The 21,367-nt window shown below is 37.0% G+C and overlaps 1 protein-coding gene across 1 annotated transcript in view; it reads left to right on the top strand.

Moving 5' to 3' along the window:
* The window catches only part of MICU1 (mitochondrial calcium uptake 1), a 217,089-nt gene that overhangs the window by 174,347 nt on the left and 21,375 nt on the right, over positions 1–21,367 (top strand). The window contains exon 10 of the mRNA XM_061161769.1: positions 13,004–13,112. Within this exon, the coding sequence (XP_061017752.1) occupies positions 13,004–13,112 (109 nt within the window). The remainder of the gene's footprint in view (positions 1–13,003; positions 13,113–21,367) is intronic.

Genomic DNA, 21,367 nt, shown 5'->3' with positions numbered 1-21,367 from the left:
TATCACTCCCCAGGTGTCTCAGTGGTAAAGAATCAGCCTGCCAGTGCAGGAGACACAGGCTTTGACCCTGGGTCAGAAAGGTCCCCTGGAGAAGGAAATGGCAACCCACTCTAGTATTCTTGCCTGAAAAATCCCATGGACCAGAGGATCCTTGTGGACTACAGTCCATGGGGTTGCAAAAGAGTCAGACACCACTTGGCAACTAAACAACATTATCTATCATGATAGGTTAATTCATGTTTTGATATGAATTTATATTTAAAAGCAATAAATTGGGTGTTGGAGACATCTCCCTTGAAGAAATAAAGTATTCTAGCTTTGGCAGGAGTTAATTTAGGACCTGAAGACCTTGCAAAAAAGCCCTGAAGTGAAAAGACGAATTTTGTCAGGTGATAAAAATCTGGGGTGCTAAATTATTTCTGGCCCAGAATTTCTAGCCTGCTTTAGCAAGGAGATGGAGATTGATTGTACTCTCATGTTGGTTAAGTAATTTGTGAACATAGCAATTAACTAAAATGAGAGTTAATGAAGGGCCTTTCCTCCTAAGGTTACCAGTCCATCTCTCTGGGACCATTTCCCATTATAGAGGAATGACTATCTGCTTTCTAATTGCTTCCTTTATTCCACTCTGAATTTGTTAACATGAAAATGTAAGTTTTCATTTGACACATGTTAATCACTTTCTGTGTAGGGTTCTGTACAAAATTTCAAACCAGAACTAAAAGATTGAAGGTCCTAGTGGTGGTATTAAATAAATATTTGCATCTTAGTGACCATGCAGTGCTTCATAGCCATTTTCCTTTTTTGTCTTTCTAACAGCTTTGCTAGATCTTATTTTGCCTTTGAGAATATAGAGACAGAGAAGAAGATAAATAAATGATCTGCCCACAATCTGGACTAAAATCTAAGACTTCCTGTTACAGATCTTGTCCCTTCTCTAACAAAATTCTGTTTTTCCTAAAAAATACTCTTCCTCTAACGCAGTCCTCTGGACCTGGTTTTCCAGTAGGCTTACTTGGGGAACTTTTCAGAAATGTGGTTGTTAAGACCCTCTTCAAATCAACTAAATCAGAAGCTCAGTGGGTGGGTCCAGGCATCAGTAGTGCTTAAAAGTCTCCCCAGGTGATTCTAATGTGCAATGAAGCTTGCCAGCCACTGGGCTGGAAAAGTCTGCCTCATCAGTGTCTCCAGTTCTGTCCCTGAGTAATAGCTGGAGGAATTGGGGAACCTTCCATGCCCGGAAAAATGACTCTGGTAATGCTGTGAGTAACCACCATGTTTCTTATTTAACAAAGGCAGATTTTTCTTTTCTTTCTTTCTTTTTTTGTTTTATGGAAAACATGTTTTGGCTTTGTTTTCAAGATTAGTCCCTAACCTCTATCAGATTTTCCCCATTCCCCTCACTGTCTTTTTTTTTTTCCCCCCCACTGTCTTTTCTTCCTGTGAATTTTTCTTCTAGGTCAAATGTGACTCAACTTAAAACTTTTTAAACTTTCCATCCTTCAAATTACTTTCTTCTCCTCATTAAAGGAAAGAGTTTTCTGAGACTTCATAGGTATAATTCACAGTGTTGGTTCTCTATGATTAAGAGTACAGACACCACAAGCTTTAATAATTTAGCAAATCCACTCAAGAATGAATTGAAAGTTACAATTCAGTGGCAGACATTGCTATATTCAAAACCAGGTACTGTAGGATAAAAGATAAAGCCATCACCTATCCTCAAGAAATATGTAGTCTGTAATAGTCTAATAAAACATACATCTATGCAAAGAACTATCTAATTTCATATCAATATTTATTGAGCACCCATGTGCCAGGCACTCTTCTAAATATTCGAAATACAAGAATGAGCAAAACCAGGTGTCTGTTCTCATAGTGGAGGAAGATATAATACATAATTATAATACAACTCACTCAACTTTGAGCCTCTTAAAAGCACTTCTTACTCATCTTTGCCATCCATCTATGATGTCTCACAGGCAATTGTTTATCAGATGCATTGATGAATGTATATTATGTGCCCTAATAAAGATATAATAAAACTATTGGGTTATTTACTTTTCTTGTTTTCTGTGGATAATATTCATGTGGTCTCTTCTGTTCACATATTCTCACAGATACTTGAGAGTTGAATCCGCATTGTGGTCTTCATAAGATATCAGATTCTAGAAACATTGATCACAGAGCCTTTGAGAAACTCTAACCCCAATTATTGGGTGTCCACCAAAACCACTATGTAGTATAGCACCCAAGATGTGGCCATTAAACTTAAAAGCTTAGAATTGTGCTTCACTGATTTGCTTTGTGTTACTGATTACCTTTGAAACCTGTACCTCCCTCAAAAGAGTACTAAGCTGTGAGTTACTATTCAGAGATTTAATTTTATTTTTCCCCTATTTTATTTTCAGTTCTCCCCACGCCCAATACAATTAGTGTCATATACCTCAGCCTTTTCCCTATTTCCTATCCCTCAAGGCCCTATACATACCAGAGAAGAAAATATATTTCAGAGCATAACCGAGTAAATTCATTACTACTAGTTTTGTAGTAATGAGCCTGACAGCTTACTCAGGACTTTGACATGTCGTTTCAGTTAAGTTCAGTTTAGTCACTCACTCGTGTCCAACTCTTTGCGACCACATGGACTGCAGCACGCCAGGCCTCCCTGTCCATCACCAATACCCAGAGTTTACTCAAACTCAAGTCCATTGAGTCAATGATGCCATCCAACCATCTTATCCTCTGTTGTCCCCTTCTCCGCCTGCCCTCAGTCTTTCTCAGCATCAGGGTCTTTTCAAATAAGTCAACTCTTCGCATCAGGTGGCCAAAGTATTGGAGTTTCAGCTTCTACGTCAGTCTTCCAGTGAACACTCAGCACTGATCTCCTTTAGAATGGACTGGTTGGATCTCCTTGCAGTCCAAGGCACTCTCAAGAGTCTCTCCAACACCATAGTTCAAAAGCATCAATTCTTCCCTGCTAAACTTTCGTTGTAGTCCAACTCTCACATCCATACATGACTACTGGAAAAACCATAGCCTTGACTAGAAGGACTTTTGTGGACAAAGTAATGTCTCTGCTTTTTAATATGCTGTCTAGGTTGGTCATAACTTTCCTTCCAAGCAGTAAGCATCTTTTAATTTCATAGCTGCAGTCACCATCTGCTCTGATTTTGGAGCCCCCCAAAAATAAAGTCAGCCACTGTTTCCACTGTTTCCCCATCTCTATTTGCCATGAAGTGATGGGACCAGATGCCATGATCTTGGTTTTCTGAATGTTGAGCTTTAAGCCAACTTTTTCACTCTCCTCTTTCACTTTCCATCAAGAGGCTCTTTAGTTCTTCTTCACTTTCTGCCATAAGGGTGGTGTCATCTGCATATCTGAGGTTGTTGATATTTCTCACAGCAATCTTGATTCCAGCTTATGCTTCATCCAGCCCAGCAATTCTCATGATGTACTCTGCATATAAGTTAAATAAGCAGGGTGACAATATACAGCCTTGACGTATTCCTTTTCCTATTTGGACCCAGTCTGTTGTTCCATGTCCAGTTCTAACTGTTGCTTCCTGACCTGTATAGATTTCTGAAGAGGCAGGTCAGGTGGTCTGGTATTCTCATCTCTTTCAGAATTTTCCATAGTTTATTGTGATCCACACAGTCAAAGGGTTTGGCCTAGTCAATAAAGCAGATATAGATGTTTTGCTGGAACTCTCTTGCTTTTTTGATAATCCAGCGGATGTTGGCAATTTGATCTCTGGTTCCTCTGCCTTTTCTAAAACCAGCTTGACCATCTGGAAGTTCATGGTTCACGTATTGCTGAAGCCTGGCTTGGAGAATTTTGAGCATTACTTTACTAGCATGTGAGATGAGTGCAATTATGCGGTAGTTTGAGTATTCTTTGGCATTGCCTTTCTTTGGGATTGGGATGAAAACTGACCTTTTCCAGTCCTGTGGCCACTGCTGAGTTTTCCAAATTTGCTGGCATATTGAGTGCAGGACTTCCACAGCATCATCTTTTAGGATTTGAAATAGCTCCACTGGAATTCCGTCACCTCCACTAGCTTTGTTTGTCGTGATGCTTCCTAAGGCCCACTTGATTTCACATTCCAGGATATCTGGCTCTAGGTGAGTGATCACACCATCGTGATAATTTGGGTCGTGAAGATCTTTTTTGTAGAGTTCTTCTGTGTATTCTTGCCACCTCTTCTTAATATCTTCTGTCTGTTAGGTCCCTACCATTTCTGTTCTTTATTGAGCCCATCTTTGCATAAAGTGTTCCCTTGGTATTTCTGATTTTCTTGAAGAGATCTCTAGTCTTTAGCATTCTATTATTTTCCTCTATTTCTTTGCACTGATCACTGAGAAAGGCTTTCTTGTCTCTCCTTGCTATTCTTTGGAACTCTGCATTCAAATGGGTATATCTTTGCTTTTCTCCTTTGCTTTTCGCTTCTCTTCTTTTCACAGCTATTTGTGAGGCCTCCTCAGACAACCGTTTTGCTTTTTTGCATTTCTTTTTCTTGGAGATGGTCTTGATCCGTGTCTCCTGTACAGTGTCACGAACCTCTGTCCATAGTTCATCAGGCACTCTGTCTATCAGATCTGGTTCCTTAAATCTATTTCTCACTTCCACTGTATAATCTTAAGGGATTTGATATAGATCATACCTGAATGGTCTAGTGGTTTACTGAGTACTTTTTATGTACAAGACATTTATTTGTCTTCTCCCTAATTATCACATTCTGCTTGGTGGGTAGGATAACCATTTTTGAAATGAAAAATACTTTTTCCAAACCTTCGTTATTTGCTGAGAACACCCAGTGTCTTAAGAGGTGGCACTAGCATTCAAAGCCAGGCTGTCTCGTTCCAGAGTCCATAATCATCCTACTAAGCAATCTGTTTATTGTCATTCTTTATTCTCTATGATTTGAATAAACAGAAGAGTTTGGAGTAAACAAGAAAAACAGTGTTACTAGACTGTAGCCTATCTCTTAGTGAGATAGCTGCTGCTGCTGCTGCTGCTGCTGCTAAGTCACTTCAGTCGTGTCCGACTCTGTGCGACCCCATAGACAGCAGCCCACCAGGCTCCGCCCCCCCGGGATTTTCCAGGCAAGAACACTGGACTGGGTTGCCATTTCCTTCTCCAATTCATGAAAGTGAAAAGTGAAAGTGAAGTTGATCAGTCGTGTCAGACCTTTAGCGACCCCATGGACTGCAGCCTACCAGGCTCCTCCGTCCATGGGATTTTCCAGGCAAGAGGACTGGAGTGGGTTGCCATTGCCTTCTCCAGTGAGATAGCTAGAAAGGTAAATTATGGAACCAGATTGTAGAAGAACTTGTATACTACACTAAGAAGTTGGGGAGTTTCCAGTTGACACTGGGTGTCACTGATATTTTGTCAACAGTAGGAATGAACATATAAAGAAAAGTGATGCTTCAGGACATTTAGATTCTTAAAGAAATGTAACTAATAGAAATGGTGTAAGCTCCCCCTACTGCCAGGCACCAACCAGTTGAAGAAACCTCTGGGCTTTGCAATGGGAAGATGCTTTGTTGGAGCAAGACAAACATAGTAACACCTCTGAAAGGGTACCCACTTGTTGACAGTGACCACATGGAGGGTGGGAGACTAGATGACAAGGGTAGAGGAAGAATTACTTTGTACTGTACAACATATATTACCTAGTATAGAAATAATGTAAATGTTTTTTAAAACTAAGCAGAAAAATTGAGCAGATAATAGGTTGGTGAGAAGCATAGCATATAAGAAAGGAGGAGGAGACTGTTCCTTTTTTTAATGGGCCATAGAGGGACTCAGGCAGTTGGGTTGATTCCTGGCAGATGGATTCACTATGACCAGTTAAAAGACAACACAAGAGAATCATTACAGTGTATCTATACCACCCATGGCCTCTCAATATGAGATTCTGACTTTACAGCTGACTCCAGAGGAAGCCAAATTTTCCTTCCTTCTCGTCTCATTCTACTATAACTGCCTTTTATTTTTTAACAATTTTATTGAGGTGTAATTTATATATCATAAAGTATATATAAATTAAGGTACAATTCACCCATGAATGATTTTTTTGTAAAGTGACACCCATCAATGATTTTTAGCAAATTTAGTAAATTTGCAGTCATTACTGCAATATCTAGTTTTAGAAGATTTCCACCACCCCAAAAAAGAGCCCACATGCTAATTTATAGTCAATACCCATTTCCGCCCTAGTCCCACACAACCATAAATCTTCCTTTTGTCTCTATAGACGTGCCTTTTCTGAAATTTCATATAAATGCATTCATGTAATAATGCAGTCTTGTGTCTGGCTTCTTTTACTTATAATATTTTTAGGTTTATCCATGCATACAATAGAATACTATTTACTATCCATAGAGAGGAATTGTTGTCATTCAGTCACTCAGTCATGTCCACCTCTTTGTGACCCTATGAGCTGCAGCTTGCCAGGCTTCCCTGTCCTTTACCATCTCCCCGAGCCTGCTCAAACTCATCTTCATTGAGTTGGTGATGCCATCCAACCATCTGTTCCTCCGTCATCCCCTTCTCCTGCTTTCAGTCTTTCCCAGCATCAGGGTCTTTTCCATTGAGTCAGCTCTTTGCATCAGGTAGCCAAAGTATTAGAACTTCAGCTTCAGTATCAGTCCGTCCAGTAAATATTCAGGATTTAGGATTGACTGGTTTGATCTCCTTGCAATCCAAGGGACTTTCAAGAGTCTTCTCCAACATCATAGTTCAAAAGCATCAGTTCTTTGGCACTTAGCCTTCTTTATGGTCCAACTCTCACATCTGTACATGACTATTGGAAACGCCACAGCTTTGACTAGGCGGACCTTTGTTGGCAAAGTAATGCCTCTGCTTTACTATACAATGGAAGACTATTTACTATCCATACAGTGGAATACTATTTACTATTTAGAAATACTGTTTACTATTCAGTATAAACTACATACTAGTAGTTTATAACTTTTTATTACTGAATAGTAAATAATATTCCACTGTATAGATATTTATACCTTGTTTCTGCCATCACCAGTTGATGAACATTTGAATTGTTTGCAAACTGAGGCTGATATAAACATTTACATACAAGTCTTGATGTATATCTATGTTTTTATGTCTCTTAAGGAGATTCCTAGGAGTGGATAGCTGGGTCATATAGTAAAATTTTGTGAAACTTCCTTTTTAAGAAATTTGCCATACTGTTTTCCACATGACTGTACCGTGTTACATTCCACAGCAATGCATGAATTCATTTTCTCCATATCCTCACTAAAAGTTGTTATTATCTGTCTTTTTGATTAGTCATCCTAATAGGTATATAGTGATATCTCATTGTGATTTTAGTTTGCATTTCTCTAATGAATGATGATCTGAAGCATTGTTTCATGTACTCTTTAGCCATTTATTTGGGAGATGTCTGTTCAAATCTTTTCTTTAATTGGGTTATTATTATCTCATTATTGAGTTGTAAGAGTTCTTTATATAATTCTGGATACAAATTCTTTTTCACACATATGATTTTTAAATATTTTCCCCAGTCTGTTATTTGTTTTCTCAGTATTTTGAAGTACAAAATTTTTAACCTTGATAAAATCTAATATATCGAATTTTTTTCTGTGTATGGATTGTGTTTTTGATGTCATATCTAAGAACTCTGCCTTACCCAAGGTCATAAAGATTTTCTGGTTTTTCCTGAACATTTTACCAAATTTCTTTTAGTTTTGAAAGACAATTCTGTGTGCTTGTTTAACAACTTCTCTAATGTTAAATTCATTTTAAAACAACATAAAGAAATACTTCTATTTAGAGTCAAAGTACTATTAATTTTATATCCTATTGTTAGTCATTTAGATCCCAGTCATGTAAGTTCTTTCAGTTGGTTTGTTGAAGATCTGGTCACAGAATAAAATAGCTCCTGCTTCTTCTACTCCGCCATGGTATACATTTTACAAAATCCCTTTGATGCCAAGCCTAAGAGAAGGGTATTTCCTTTTGACTACTATGTCTGTAGTTCAAGTCACCCAACAAAAGATTGTGCTTAAGCCATAGCCTTTTAAGTCCGAGCAACTCAACTTTCAAAAAACCTGTCTTTGCACTTTCTATCCACAAACTTCATGTTGCACTCTTATTCTAGCTTTATTCTAATAAATCTCTGGACTTTTTACTGAGGTAGTTACCAAGAAATAAGAATTTTGTGAATAGCATCATCTTTTCTTTAAGGAGGCCTATCAAAATTTTAAGCTCTGTAAGACCAAGACCCATGTCCAAAGCAATTTTATTTTCCTCACTGTTCCTAGCAGAGTGCTAAGTAGTTAGTAAGTGCTCAGTAAAAATTTTTATTATAATTATGTAGTAAAATACAAAATGTTGCATATTTTTATTTAATAATGGCTTAATATTTGTATTTCACTGTTTTTCTATCATCAAGTGAATAATCACTCAATTTAGATTTTTCTGTTCTCTAATAATTCTTAATGTAAGCACTGTTGTCTTTAATGTTTCACAGTAAATTAACTAACGCACATTAGAGGTTGCCGTCAGTTTTAGGAATTTATGTTAACCTTTTAGCCTTAAAAATCCTTTCATAAACTCAGACACCAAAGCTCCCCTACCCTGTGGAAATCCATACCTAAAATTTAAAAAAGGAGAAAAACTTTAGCATGTCTTTTTTTAAATTTACCATTGAAAATATAGAACAAAATTTACCATTTTAGCCATTTTTAACTGATTTAATAGTACTAAGTACATTCATACTGCTGTGCAACCAAAACCATCATTCATCTCCAGAGCTTTTTCATCTTCCCAAACTGAAACTCCATACTATCAAACAATAATTCCTCATTATTCCCCTCCCTACTCCTGGAAACCACCATTCTACTTCCTGTCTCTAGGAATTTAACTACTCTAGGTAATTCATATAAGTGGAATCATACAGTATTTGTCCTTTTGTAACTGTATTATTTCCCTTGACATAGTGTGTTCAGAGTTTGTCCTTGTAGCATGTATCAGAACTTCTTTCCTTTTAAAGGCTGAATACTCTTCCATTATTGTCTTTTGATGGAAAGAGAAGATGGTATTAGTGTATCCGTTCATCAGCAGATGATATAAAATCTGTGCTTCTGATCCAGTGGAATTCTCCTCATATGATGTTATAACCTAGTGCTTACATTAGTTAGCATATTGTAGCATTTTTACAAGGAATGAACTCTACATCTGGGTACTCTTAAGTCAAGACCATGAGAATGACCTCAAGTTGAGAGGAAATTACTTAATACAGGCCTTCCAGTTCACCACCAAAAGTTATGTAACTTGGAACATACTAGCTGCTCCATAAATGTTTGAATGAATTCTTAAATATAGATGGACCACTGTTCATAATTTCCAAAAACTGGAAATAGCTCAAATAGAATAGTCACACAATGGAATACTTACAGCAGTAAAAGTGAATGAACTGCAGACATACACAAAAACATCAAAAAATCTAAAAGACAGAAGCCAGAGACTTCCCTGGCAGTCCATTGCTTGCCTCCATGCTTCTAGTGCAGGGGAATGCCAGTTCAATCCCTGCTCAGGGAACTAGGATCCTACATGCCATGTGGTGCGGCCAATATATATATAATTTATTTTTAGAGACAGAAACCATATATAATAGAATACATACAGCATGGTTCCATTTATAAAATTCAAAAGTAGATATACTTAAACTCCTTAAACATATGTTAAAGGATACATAAATAGATAGAAAAGCTATTTTTTATGAAAAGCAAAGAAATGAATCTCCTAAAATTCAGAATGATTTTTATCACAGAGAAGAGGCTCATGACTGTAAAGGGCCATTGTTGGGGAAGGGGAGAGAGGCTCCTGGGATGCTGACAGTAGTCTGCTTCTTGACCTGAATTGAGTTTTTATGGGTGTAAAACTTCATTTTACAGAGTTTGTTCATTTGTACATTTGTGTTTTACACACCTTTCTATTTGATCCTCATATTCCACAATTTTAAAATGTTTAAATTCTGTGATTCTAAGGGGAAAAACCAAGGGAATATTTCCTGCAAAGATGGGCACAATAAAGAACAGAAACAGTATGGACCTAACAGAAGCTGAAGATATTAAGAAGAGGTGGCAAGAATACACGGAAGAACTATACGAAAAAGATCTTCATGACCCAGATAACCACAATGGTGTGATCACTCACATAGAACCAGACATCCTGGAGTGCAAAGTCAAGTGGGCCTTAATAGCATCACTATGAACAAAGCTAGTAGAGGTGATGGAATTCCAGCTGAGCTATTTCAAATCCTAAAAACAGTGCTTTAAAGTGCTGCACTCAATGTGCCAGCAAATTTGGAAAGTACAGAAGTGGCCACAGGACTGGAAAAGGTCAGTTTTCATTACAATCCCAAAGAAAGGCAGTGCCAAAGAATGTCCAAACTACTGCACAATTGCACTCATCTCACACACTAGCAAAATAATGCTCAAAATTCTCCATGCTAGGCTTCAACAGTATATGAACCAAGAACTTAAGATGTTCAAGCTGAATTTAGAAAAGGCAGAGGAACTAGAGATCAAATTGCCAAAATCTGTTGGATCATAGAAAAAGCAAGAGAGTTCCAGAAAAACATCTACTTCTGCTTCATTGACTACACTAAGCCTCTGACTGGGTGGATCACAACAAACTGGAAAATTCTTAAAGAAATAGAAATACCAGACCGCCTTACCTACCTCCTGAGAAATCTGTATGCAGGTCAAGAAGCAACAGTTAGAACCAGACATGGGACAATGGATTGGTTCCATATTGGGAAAGGAGTACATCAAAGCTGTATATTGTCACCCTGTGGCATCATGCAAAATGCCAGCCTGGATGAAGCACAAACTGGAATCAAGATTGCCGGCAGAAATATCAATAACCTCAGATATGCAGATGACACCACTCTAATGGCAGAAAGCGAAAAGGAACTAAAGAGCCTCTTGATGAAAGTGAAAGAGGAGAGTGAAAAAACTGGCTTAAAACTCAGCATTCAAAAAACTAAGATCATGGCATCTGGTCCCATCAGTTCATGGCAAATAGATGGGGAAGCAATGGAAACAGTGAGACTTTAATTTATTTTCTTGGGCCCCAAAAGAGGTGACTGCAGCCATGAAATGAAAAGGATTGCTCCTTGGAAGAAAAGCTATGACTAACCTAAACAGCAGAGACACTTTGCCAACAAACGTCCGTCTAGTCAAAGCTGTGGTTTTTCCAGTAGTCATATATGGGTGTGAGAGTTGGACCATAAAAGAAAGCCGAGTGCCAAAGAACTGATGCTTTTGCACTGTGGTGTTGGAGAAGACTCTTGAGAGTTGCTTGGACTGCAAGGAGATCCAACCAGTCGATCCTAAAGGAAATCAGTCGTGAATATTCATTGGAAGGACTGATGCTGAAGCTGGAGCTCCAGTACTTTGAGCACCTGATGTGAAAAACTGACTTCTTAGAAAAGACCCTGATGCTGGGAGACATTGAAGGCAGGAGGAAAAGGGGACGACAGATGATGAGATGGTTGGTTGGCATCACCAACTCGTTGGACTCGAGTTTGAGCAAGCTCTGGGAGTTGGTGATGGACAGGGAAGCCTGGCATGCTGCTGTCCTTGTTGTCGCAAAGAGTCGGACGTGACTGAGCGACTGAACTGAACTGAACTGAAAGGGGAAAACTAAAAAGATCATATGACATAATCATTCAGTATTTTAGCTCTTAGTTAGATTGATAAAGATATCATTGGCCAGTTTCCTGGTACTACAGTACCAGGAAAGTACTATAGTCTATATTAAGGTTTCCTTTTTACTGAGTTACAGATATAAATTCCTAGACTCTGTAGTTTGCGTGCATGCTTAGTCAACTGTGCAACTGTGCAACTCCATGGACTGTAGCCCACCTGGCTCCTCTGCCCAAGGAATTTTCCAGGCAAGAATACTAGGGCGAGTTGCCTTTTCCTACTCCAGGGGATCTTCCCAACCGAGGGATAGAGCCCATGTCTCCTATGTCTCCTGGTAAGTAGATTCTTTACCATAGTGCCACCTGGGAAGCCCAGGCTCTATAGTTTGGGGAAATGGAAATCAGAAGAGGAGCAGTACTGGGTAGAAGCCTGTCAACATCTGCAGTCCATTAAGGACCTGATGCTTCATTAAAATGCGTTAACCTCAGTGTCTTGCCATTGTTACTCACTTCTTTGAAATTGTATTCATTTCCATCCCAGCATGATATGTAAGAAATGGGAAGCAGGCAAATAGGACAGATCTTCCTTCCTCTAATCTCTCTTTATCTAACTATCCTCTAGAGCCATCATAAAAGGTAGGATTAAAGATCAGCAAATCTTTGACTAGCTTTTGAAAAGAATTTCCTCATTCACAGAAATTTCATCAAATTAAAGTTACATGGTCAATTGCTTCGTTGCTTCGTTAGTAGCTTTTAAATTGGTATAATGAACAGCTTTCCCAGTTGCTTGGGTTCTGCTAAATTCTGAAACTGTTCCCATGTATATCACTGACTTTGGTGATTCTTTAATTAGCTTAAGCCTCAAAAAAGCTTGACTGGCCTATTGAGTAGATTATTAAAATGAAAGTCCTAATGGGTCTTATTTGTTAAGATGTATAACAAATCAAGTGGCTACAGCTCATTTAGGGAGTGTCACAACAAATACTGTGGCTAATTGGAGGATATAGTTAGAAATATTTTGATTAAAGATATCCAGCCATCACTGGAAACAGCTTCATGTCAGATTTTACATATGAGGGGAAAGCAGTTAGCTAGCATGCCTTTCTTAGGGTAAAATTCCAAAGTTTTGTTCCCCTGTTGTTTGTAAATTTGACATTCCTTGAGTAATTTGTTGAGTCTCTGTTCTAGACATAGCATAAATTTCTGATTTATAGGCATGGGTATATGCCTAGTCTTCTGCATTTTTTGCTGCTTTTTGCACAGGTTCCTGCCTTACCTTACTGTTTTTCTCCTTTCAGGGGCTGACATTTCAGGAAGTGGAGAACTTCTTTACTTTCCTAAAGAATATTAATGATGTAGACACTGCGTTGAGCTTTTATCACATGGCTGGGGCATCTCTTGATAAAGGTAATGAAACCCAAAAGTGTTTTTTTGAAGCTGTAAACAGTGAATCTGTAATCCATTAGGTGACTACCCTTCCTTAACAGAAATATCTGAATTTTTCTTGACATTGTTTTTGATTTGCTTTATCATGTTGACTTTGCATGGGCCTTGCATTTCACCCTGAGAGGCCAAGTTCAGCAAATACATTTTCTTGAGCTAAACGCTATAGTCAAGACAGATGCCCTTCTTTAAATGATTAGTCTTGGAAACGCATCTAAGCTGAGGCACAATGCATGGAATTTGAAAGTTCTCTTATCAGAGCCAGATTTGTGACACATATAATGTGAAGCTAAAGTTGCTGTTCATTTTAATTCATTCTTTGTTGGGAAGGAATAGTTTGGTTTCTTTTTCGTGTTTTTGTGTTTTTCTTTAAAGATAAAATCATGACTCTGAGAATAGCACCTCCATTGGCGTACTTCATATAAATTCAGCTCCAGTTTGTATAGGCAATGGGAGAGAGCAGAGCAATTGCAAGCAGTTTTTCCCAATATTATGAAAAATTTCAAACTTACACAACAATTTAATTATTCAGAGAACATCCATATATCCAGCTTAATTAACATTTTGCTGTATTTCTCTGATATCTGTGCATATATTCATCCTTCTGTTTATCAGTCCCTCATTTTTTTTGATGCATTCAAAGTACGTTAGAGACATAAGTGTACTTCACTCCCAAGTACCTCAGCATGAATATTAACTGAAGTTCAGTAGTTGTTTACAGTTCCCTTGTGCCCTTTTGCAGTTAATTTCTGCCCCTAGTTATCAAGAGGCAACCTTAATTCTGTATGTTTTTCCACCGTGGATTAATTTTGTTTGTTCTAGAACTTCATACAAATGGAATTATACCATGAACACTCAGCTTCTCTCAGCCTGTTTTTGAGATCCACCCATGTTGTTACACATACAGTAGTATGTTTTGTTTCTTTTTTAAGAATAGTTATCTATTGTATGACTACTCCAAAATGTGTTTATCCTTTCTTCTGTTGGGCACCTTAGCTGTTAACAGTTACTGGCTATCTTGAATCAAGTCACTATGAACATTCTTGTGTTAGTCTTTTTGAGGATATGTATTTTCATTTTTCTTGGATAAATACCTAGGAGTATATTGCTGAGTCCAGAGAAAAGTGAGTATTTCTTTTATAAAAAAAAAACAACAACAACTTTCAGACACTTTTTCACAATGTATCTTTTATTTTTGTGACTCTGGAATGTACATTAAGGTGTCTTATTGTGTTTTTAATTTGTACTTCCCTGATGACTTCTGCTATTGATCAGCTTTTTGTGTTCTCATCATTCAGGTACCTTCTTTGGTGAAGTGTCTGTTCAGATCTTTTGCCCATTTTTATAATGTTGTTTGTCTTACTGAATTGTGGAAGTTCTTGTTATGTTCTAATACAAATCGTATATCAGATATATATACTTAGTGAATAGTTTCCTAGTCTTGGCTTGCCTGTTCACTTTTTCATGAGGTCTTTTGAATAGTGGAAATTCTTCTTTTTAATAAAGTTTAATTTATCAAATTTTTTTGGTTATTACTTTCTCATCCTAATAAACCTTTGTGCTCAATTGCTCACTCGTGTCCGACTCTTTGTGGCCCCATTGGTGGTAGCCCTCCAGACTCCTCTGCCCATGGAATTTTCCAGGCAAGAATACTGGAGTAGGGTGCCATTTCCTACTCCAGGGCATCTTCCCAGCCCAGGAATCAGATCTGAGTCTCTTGTGTCTCCTGCATAGACAGGCATTCTTTACCACTAGCGCCACCTGGGAAGCCCACCAAACTGTTAAAAAGATATTCTCCTTTATTTTCTCCTAGAAGCTTCAGTGTTTTAACTCTTGTATTTCATATGTAGTCCATATTCATATTTAGAAAATAATTTCTAAATATGGTGTGAAATAAAAGTCAAGATTTCTTTTTTTCCACATGGATATTCAGTTGTACCAGCACTGTTTTTGAAAAAACGCTTCATTTGTTTTGGCACCTTTATTAAAAATCAGATGACCTTTTAAGTGGAAATCTATACATCTATCTTTATACCCATGGGCTTCCCTGATAACTCAGTTGGTAAAGAACCCACCTGCAATGCAGAAGACCCCGGTTCGATTCCTGGGTTTGGAAGATCTGCTGGAGAAGGGATAGGCTACCCACTCCAGTATTCTTGAACTTCCCTTGTGACTTAGCCGCAATGAGAGAGACATGGGTTTGATCCCTGGGTTGGGAAGATACCCTGGGGAAGGGAAAGGCTACTCACTCCAGTATACTGGCCTGGAGAATTCCATGGACTTTGTAGAGCATGGGGTCGCAAAGAGCCAGACACGACTAAGTGACTTTCACTTTCACTTTATACCCATACTCACTGTCTTGATTACCTTATAGCAGCCTTATAGAAATTCTTGAAGTGTCATGTATTATAGATTCTCCCAACTGGATTCTTCTTTTTCAAAATTGCTTTAGCTGTTTTAGGTCCTTTTATTTCCATATAAATTTTAACATCAGTTTGTCACTTTCTCCATAAAAAAGAGGTAGGATTGTGATTACAATAACATCAAAAATAGGATGTCAATTAATTTGGGGAGAATTGACATCCTAGTGAAATATGAGTCTTCTAGTTCATGAGCATGTTATCACTCTCCATCTTTATAGGTCTTATTTCTGTCATCAGTGGTTTGTAGTTTTAAATATAGAGGTCTTACACATAATTTTTAAAAATTTATGCATATTTTATGGTCTTAATGTGATTAAAATTGAATTTTTATTTCATTTCCATTTATTTGCTGTTATAAAATATAATTGATTTTTGTTTATTGATACTGTATTCTGTAGTCCTGCTAAATTTGCTTATTCTTCTAGGTAATCTGTGAATTCATTAGGTTTTCTGTGTAAGTAGTAATGTCATCTGCAAACAGAGATAGTTTCACTTCTTTTTTTATATTTATTCCTTTATTTTCCTTGCCTTACTGCACTTGCTTTAACCACCAGTACAATGTTGAATGCAGGTGATGAGTGTGGGTATCCTCGGCTTCTTCCTAATTTTAGGTGGGAAAATCAATATTTTAAATTAAGATGGATATTAGATTAGACTGTTCATAGGTGCCCATTACCAGATTACGGAAATTCCTTTTTCTTTGTAATTAAAAAAAAAAAAGATTTTGTCATCAATGACTGTTGACTTTTGTCAGAAACTTTTTCTGTATATATAGAGAGGAATGATTATATGGCTTTTCTCCTTTATTTTCTTAATATGGTAGTTACATTGATTATCCCTATTGTCTTGAAATAAACCCAACTTAATGATTATGTATTAGGCTTTTTATATATTGCTAAGTTTATTTCTAACATTTTGTTAAATATTGAGGAATATTGATCTGTAATTTTCTTTTTTGTAATATCTTTTCAGATTTTTATAATAGACTATATGTCCTCATAAAATGAGTTGGGAAGTTTTTTCTTCTTTATTTTCAGTAAGAATTTGTATATGTATATATGTGTGTGTGTGTAAATATATATATACACTGTTCTTTCATTTTGAATTTTTTGATAAAATTCACCAATGAAACTATCTGGGTCTACAGTTTTCTTTGTGAGGAAGTTTTGATAATTTTTAAAATAAATACATAGGCATTCAGAGTTTGTTTTATCTTGTGTGAATTTTAATAAGTTGTCTTTTTTTAGAAGTTTGCCCATTTTGTATGTTATTTAATTTATTTACCTAAAGCTGTTCATAATATTCTGTCATTACCCTTTTGATATCTATAAAATCTGAAATCTAGCCTTTATTTCTAACATTGGTGAATTATATCTTCTCTTTCTCCTTTTTTTTTTTTTCTTATTTAATCTACCTAGAGGGTTAGCAATTTAAGTTTTTCAAAGGATCAGTTTTTTACTTTATTAATTTCTGGTTTTTTCTTTTGCATTATTTCTTCTCATATCTTTATTATTTCCTTCCTTCTACTTATTTTTCAGTATGCCTACTCTGCTTTTCATTTTTTAGCTTCTTAGCATGGAACTTTACCTGTTTTTTCTAAGATAATCTTTGGAGGCTATAAATTTCATTCTAAACATTGCTTTATCTATATTTCACAAATTTTGATATGTTGTATTTTCATCATCATTCTGTTTGAAATATTTTATGATTTTCTGCATGATTTCTGTGGTGGATTACATATTATTTAAAGATAGGTTGTTTTTCATTTCCAAATATTTTATTTTTCTAGATATACTCTTGTTTCTTATTTCTAATTTAATTCTATTGTGGTCAGAATATACACTGTATAAAATTTCAGTTCACTGCAATGGACTGAGAACTTGTTTTATCACCCAGAATTTGGTCAGTTTTGTTTTGATGAATGTTTCATATGTATTGGAGAAGAATGTGCATTCTTTTGAATGTAACGTTACAAAAATGTCAGGTCAAAGTGGGTCGATAGTGTTCAGATCTTATATGTCCTAACTGATTTGTTTGTCTAGTTGCTTTTAGTTAGTAGTAGTAGTAGTTTAGTCACTAAGTCATGTCTGACTTTTGTCTCATGTCTGACTTCTGTGACTGTAGCCTGCCAGGCTCCTCTGTCCATGGGATTCTCCAGGCAAGAATACTGGAGTGGATTGCCATTTCCTTCTCCAGGGGATCTTCCTGACCCAGGAATGGAACCCAGGTCTCCTGCACTGCAGGCAGATTCTTTACCAACTGAGCTACAAGGGAAGCCCACTGCTCTTAGTGAGACTGACATGTTAAAATCTCCAAATATGATGTGTGACTTTGTCTGTTTTTCCCTTTAAATGGTGTCAGTCTTTACTTCATGAATTTTGAGCTCTAGTATTAAGTACATACATATTTAATGATTATGATTATTGTGTTTTCCTGATGAATTAGCAATTTTATCATTATGAAACATTCCCCCTTTATGTCTAGTAATGTACCTTTTCTTGAAGTCTGTTTTGTCTGGTATTGACTTAACTACTCTAGCTCTTTGGGTGGGCTTCCTTGGTAGCTCAGCTGGTAAAGAATCTGCCTGCAATGCTGGAGACCCCAGTTCAATTTCTGGGTCGGGAAGATCCCCTGGAAAAGACCCACTGCAGTATTCTTGGGCTTCGCTGGTAGCTCAGACGATAAAGAATCTGCCTGCAATGCAGGAGACCTGGGTTCGATCCCTGGGTTGAGAAATTTTCCTGGAGGAGGGCCTGGCAACCCTCTCTAGTCTTGCCTGGAGAATCCCCACGGACAGAGGAGCCTAGCAGGCTCCAGTCCATGGGGATGCAAAGAGTTGGACACGACTGAGCGACTAAGCACAGCACAGCACAGATCTTTGGGTAGTTACTGTTTGCATGGTTTGTCTCCTCTCTTCTTTTTGTGTTAAACCTGTCTATGTATTTATGGTTCATCTCTTCTAGACACAGGGTTGGGTCTAGTGGCCTTTTAGCTCTGCCTTTTTGCATTTTATATTGTAGTGATTTTCTCTAGAAATTGTAATTTTTCATGGGTTACTTAAAGTTAATATTGTACCACTTCAAGTTGGTTGTAAGAACCTTGCTTTCATATAGTTCCATTTACTGTCACCCCCATCTTTTATACTATAGCTGCCATATTATATTTCATCCATATATGTTATAATCACTATCATATAATGTTAGGATTTTTGTTTTCAACAATTATACTTTTAGTAAATTAACAAAAAATTTTTATACTTAACCACATTTACTCATACTTAGCAGTTTGAGTGTTTTTCATTTGTTCCTGAATATCTAAATTTTTATCTGATATCACTATCAGTTTGAAAAACTTCGTTTATCATTCTTTATGGTACATATCTGCTGGCAGTGATTCTCTTAGTTTTTGGTTTATCTGACAATGTTTTTATTTCACCATTGAGTACTGCAATTTGTGATTTTTAAATTTCTCCAAAGCATTGGCTCAGGTTTTATAAACACAGTCTTGCTTATTCAACACTTTTTGGTGGGTTTCTTAAGATTTTCTAATATAAGATCATGCAACCTGCAAATAGAAATAATTTTACTTCTTCCTTCCCAACAGGGATGCCTTTTATTTCATTTTCTTGATCCACATAGCTTTTTAAAAGAACATTCATCTCCTTGCTTGTTTACTTATATAATTTTGTTTGTTTAAAATAATCCCTCTTCTGACCTTTGTGAAAACCTTTGGAAAAAATCAATGAAATCATGAAGGTTATGCATGTATTTGTATAATACCACAGGGTCATTTTTGTAGAATAGCTTTGGTTATATTGCTTTGTTTCACAGAATAGATCTGACAGCATCTGTAAGTCCAACATAAAAGATTTGAAGTCATCACTTATTATTAAATAAAATAAATAAGCTTGTCTTTATATTTGCATACCATTTTTTGAAAAGTCTAACTAAAGATCATAGATTTGCTCTCAGGAACAATTATATCACTATCTGTGATGAATCACTATCTGTGTTAAAATTATAGGATGCACAAAATAGAATGATTCAGGGTAATGATAGCAAAGGAAAGTGTAACCTAGTGGTTAAAAAAAAAGGATAGTGTTTCTTTCAAATAACTTCAAACCATCTCCTGCGATGTTTAGTCTCTCCGTAGAGTTCACGCCTCATTATCCTTGCTAATAGAGACAGCAGTACAAATTTTATAGTCATATCTGATATCCAAAAATATGTTTGGCTTTGAGATAGATGATGTTTGGCATTTATTTTGACTTCTTAGTTTGTTTCATCTGTATAACTTTGGATTCCCTGAGTGTAAAAGAGAGATATCTATCTAGGGGAAACTGGCCTAGATTCATGCTAAGAGGGAAAAGCCAAGTATGTTCATTTCCTAGTGCTGCCATAACAAATTACCACAAACATGGTGATCTGAAACAACAGAAATTTATTTCACAGCTCTGAAGGCCACAAATTTGAAATGAAGGTGTTGGCAGGGCCATATTCCCTCTGAAGGCGCTAGGGAAAAGTCCTCCTTGCCTCTTCCAGCCTCTGGTGGCTTAGTCACTCCTTGGCTTGTGGCTCCGTAACTCCAGTCATGCTTCTCTCTTCACATGGCCTCCCCGCCCCCTTCTCCCTGCGTGTCTGTCTTCTGTTTATCTCTTGTAAGAACACTTGTCATTGGACTTAGGGCCCACCTGAATCATCTGCAAAGACCCTTCTTCCAAACAAAGTCACATTCATAAGTTCCAGGGCCTAAGATGTAGACATATCTCTTGGGCCAACATTCAACTCACTATAACAACCAAGAACTAAATATCACTCATATGTAGTCCACAAAGTAAAGCAAAAGTAGAAACAAAAAATAAATTTAATTTACTGTGGGAATATTTGTATTGTCTATTTAAAACTGAATTTTTTTTTTCATTTATTTGGCTGTGCAGGGTCTTAGTTGTGGCATGTAGGATCTAGTTCCCCGACCAGGGATCAAACCCAGGGTCTCAGCATTGAGAGCTCAGAGTCTTAGCCACTGGACCACCAGGCGAGTCCCTAAAACTGAATTTTTTAAAGAAACCTAATTATGGTCTTTCTTTCCCTGGCTAACTTCTATTTCTTCAAAGAGCCCTTCCCTGACTACTCAGTATAAATTGTATAAAACTAACTACATTAACTATAGCTTTTGTAATTTTTAACCTAAAATCTTCTAATTTCACTCTTATCATCAATTCCTATCCATAAATTATAGACATGGGCTTGAATTTTCACAAATACGGGTAATCAGTAGAGTAGAGATTACTATCTGTGATGTTTTGTACATTGACAGTAGGCTTTCAGTAAACACTTACCTGAAGTAAACAAACAAAACAAAAGTAAGCATTATCCTTGATTCCCTACTCACTCATCTGCATATTTATTTTTTCAATGAATCTATGTCTGTCCTTCCAGAAATCCCAAATCTGACTTTGTGTCTCCATCTAGCCCACTCTACTTCTAGCCTCTCTGCCTGGGCTTACAGGGCTGCATGTGGCATGGCTCTCACATACTCTTGAGTAAAACGAGCATCACTTTCTTACCAGCTCACTCCACTCTGCATGTCCTTCTTTTATTTTCTAGATATATGAAGTTCCTTCCCACCTGAAACCCCTTGTTCTGGCTGTTTCTTCACCTCAAGTGCCCTTTCCCGGGACTTCAGTGTGTTTGGCTCCTTGTAACTGAGGTGTCATAAATCACTTCCTAGGTAGCTCCATCAGCCTGTATCATAGCATTTATCACTACCTGGTATTTTCTTGTATATTTATGTGTG

Source organism: Dama dama, chromosome 15 (genome assembly GCF_033118175.1).
Source record: "Dama dama isolate Ldn47 chromosome 15, ASM3311817v1, whole genome shotgun sequence".
Taxonomy (NCBI): domain Eukaryota; kingdom Metazoa; phylum Chordata; class Mammalia; order Artiodactyla; family Cervidae; genus Dama; species Dama dama.
This window is presented reverse-complemented; position numbering and strand designations above follow the sequence as displayed.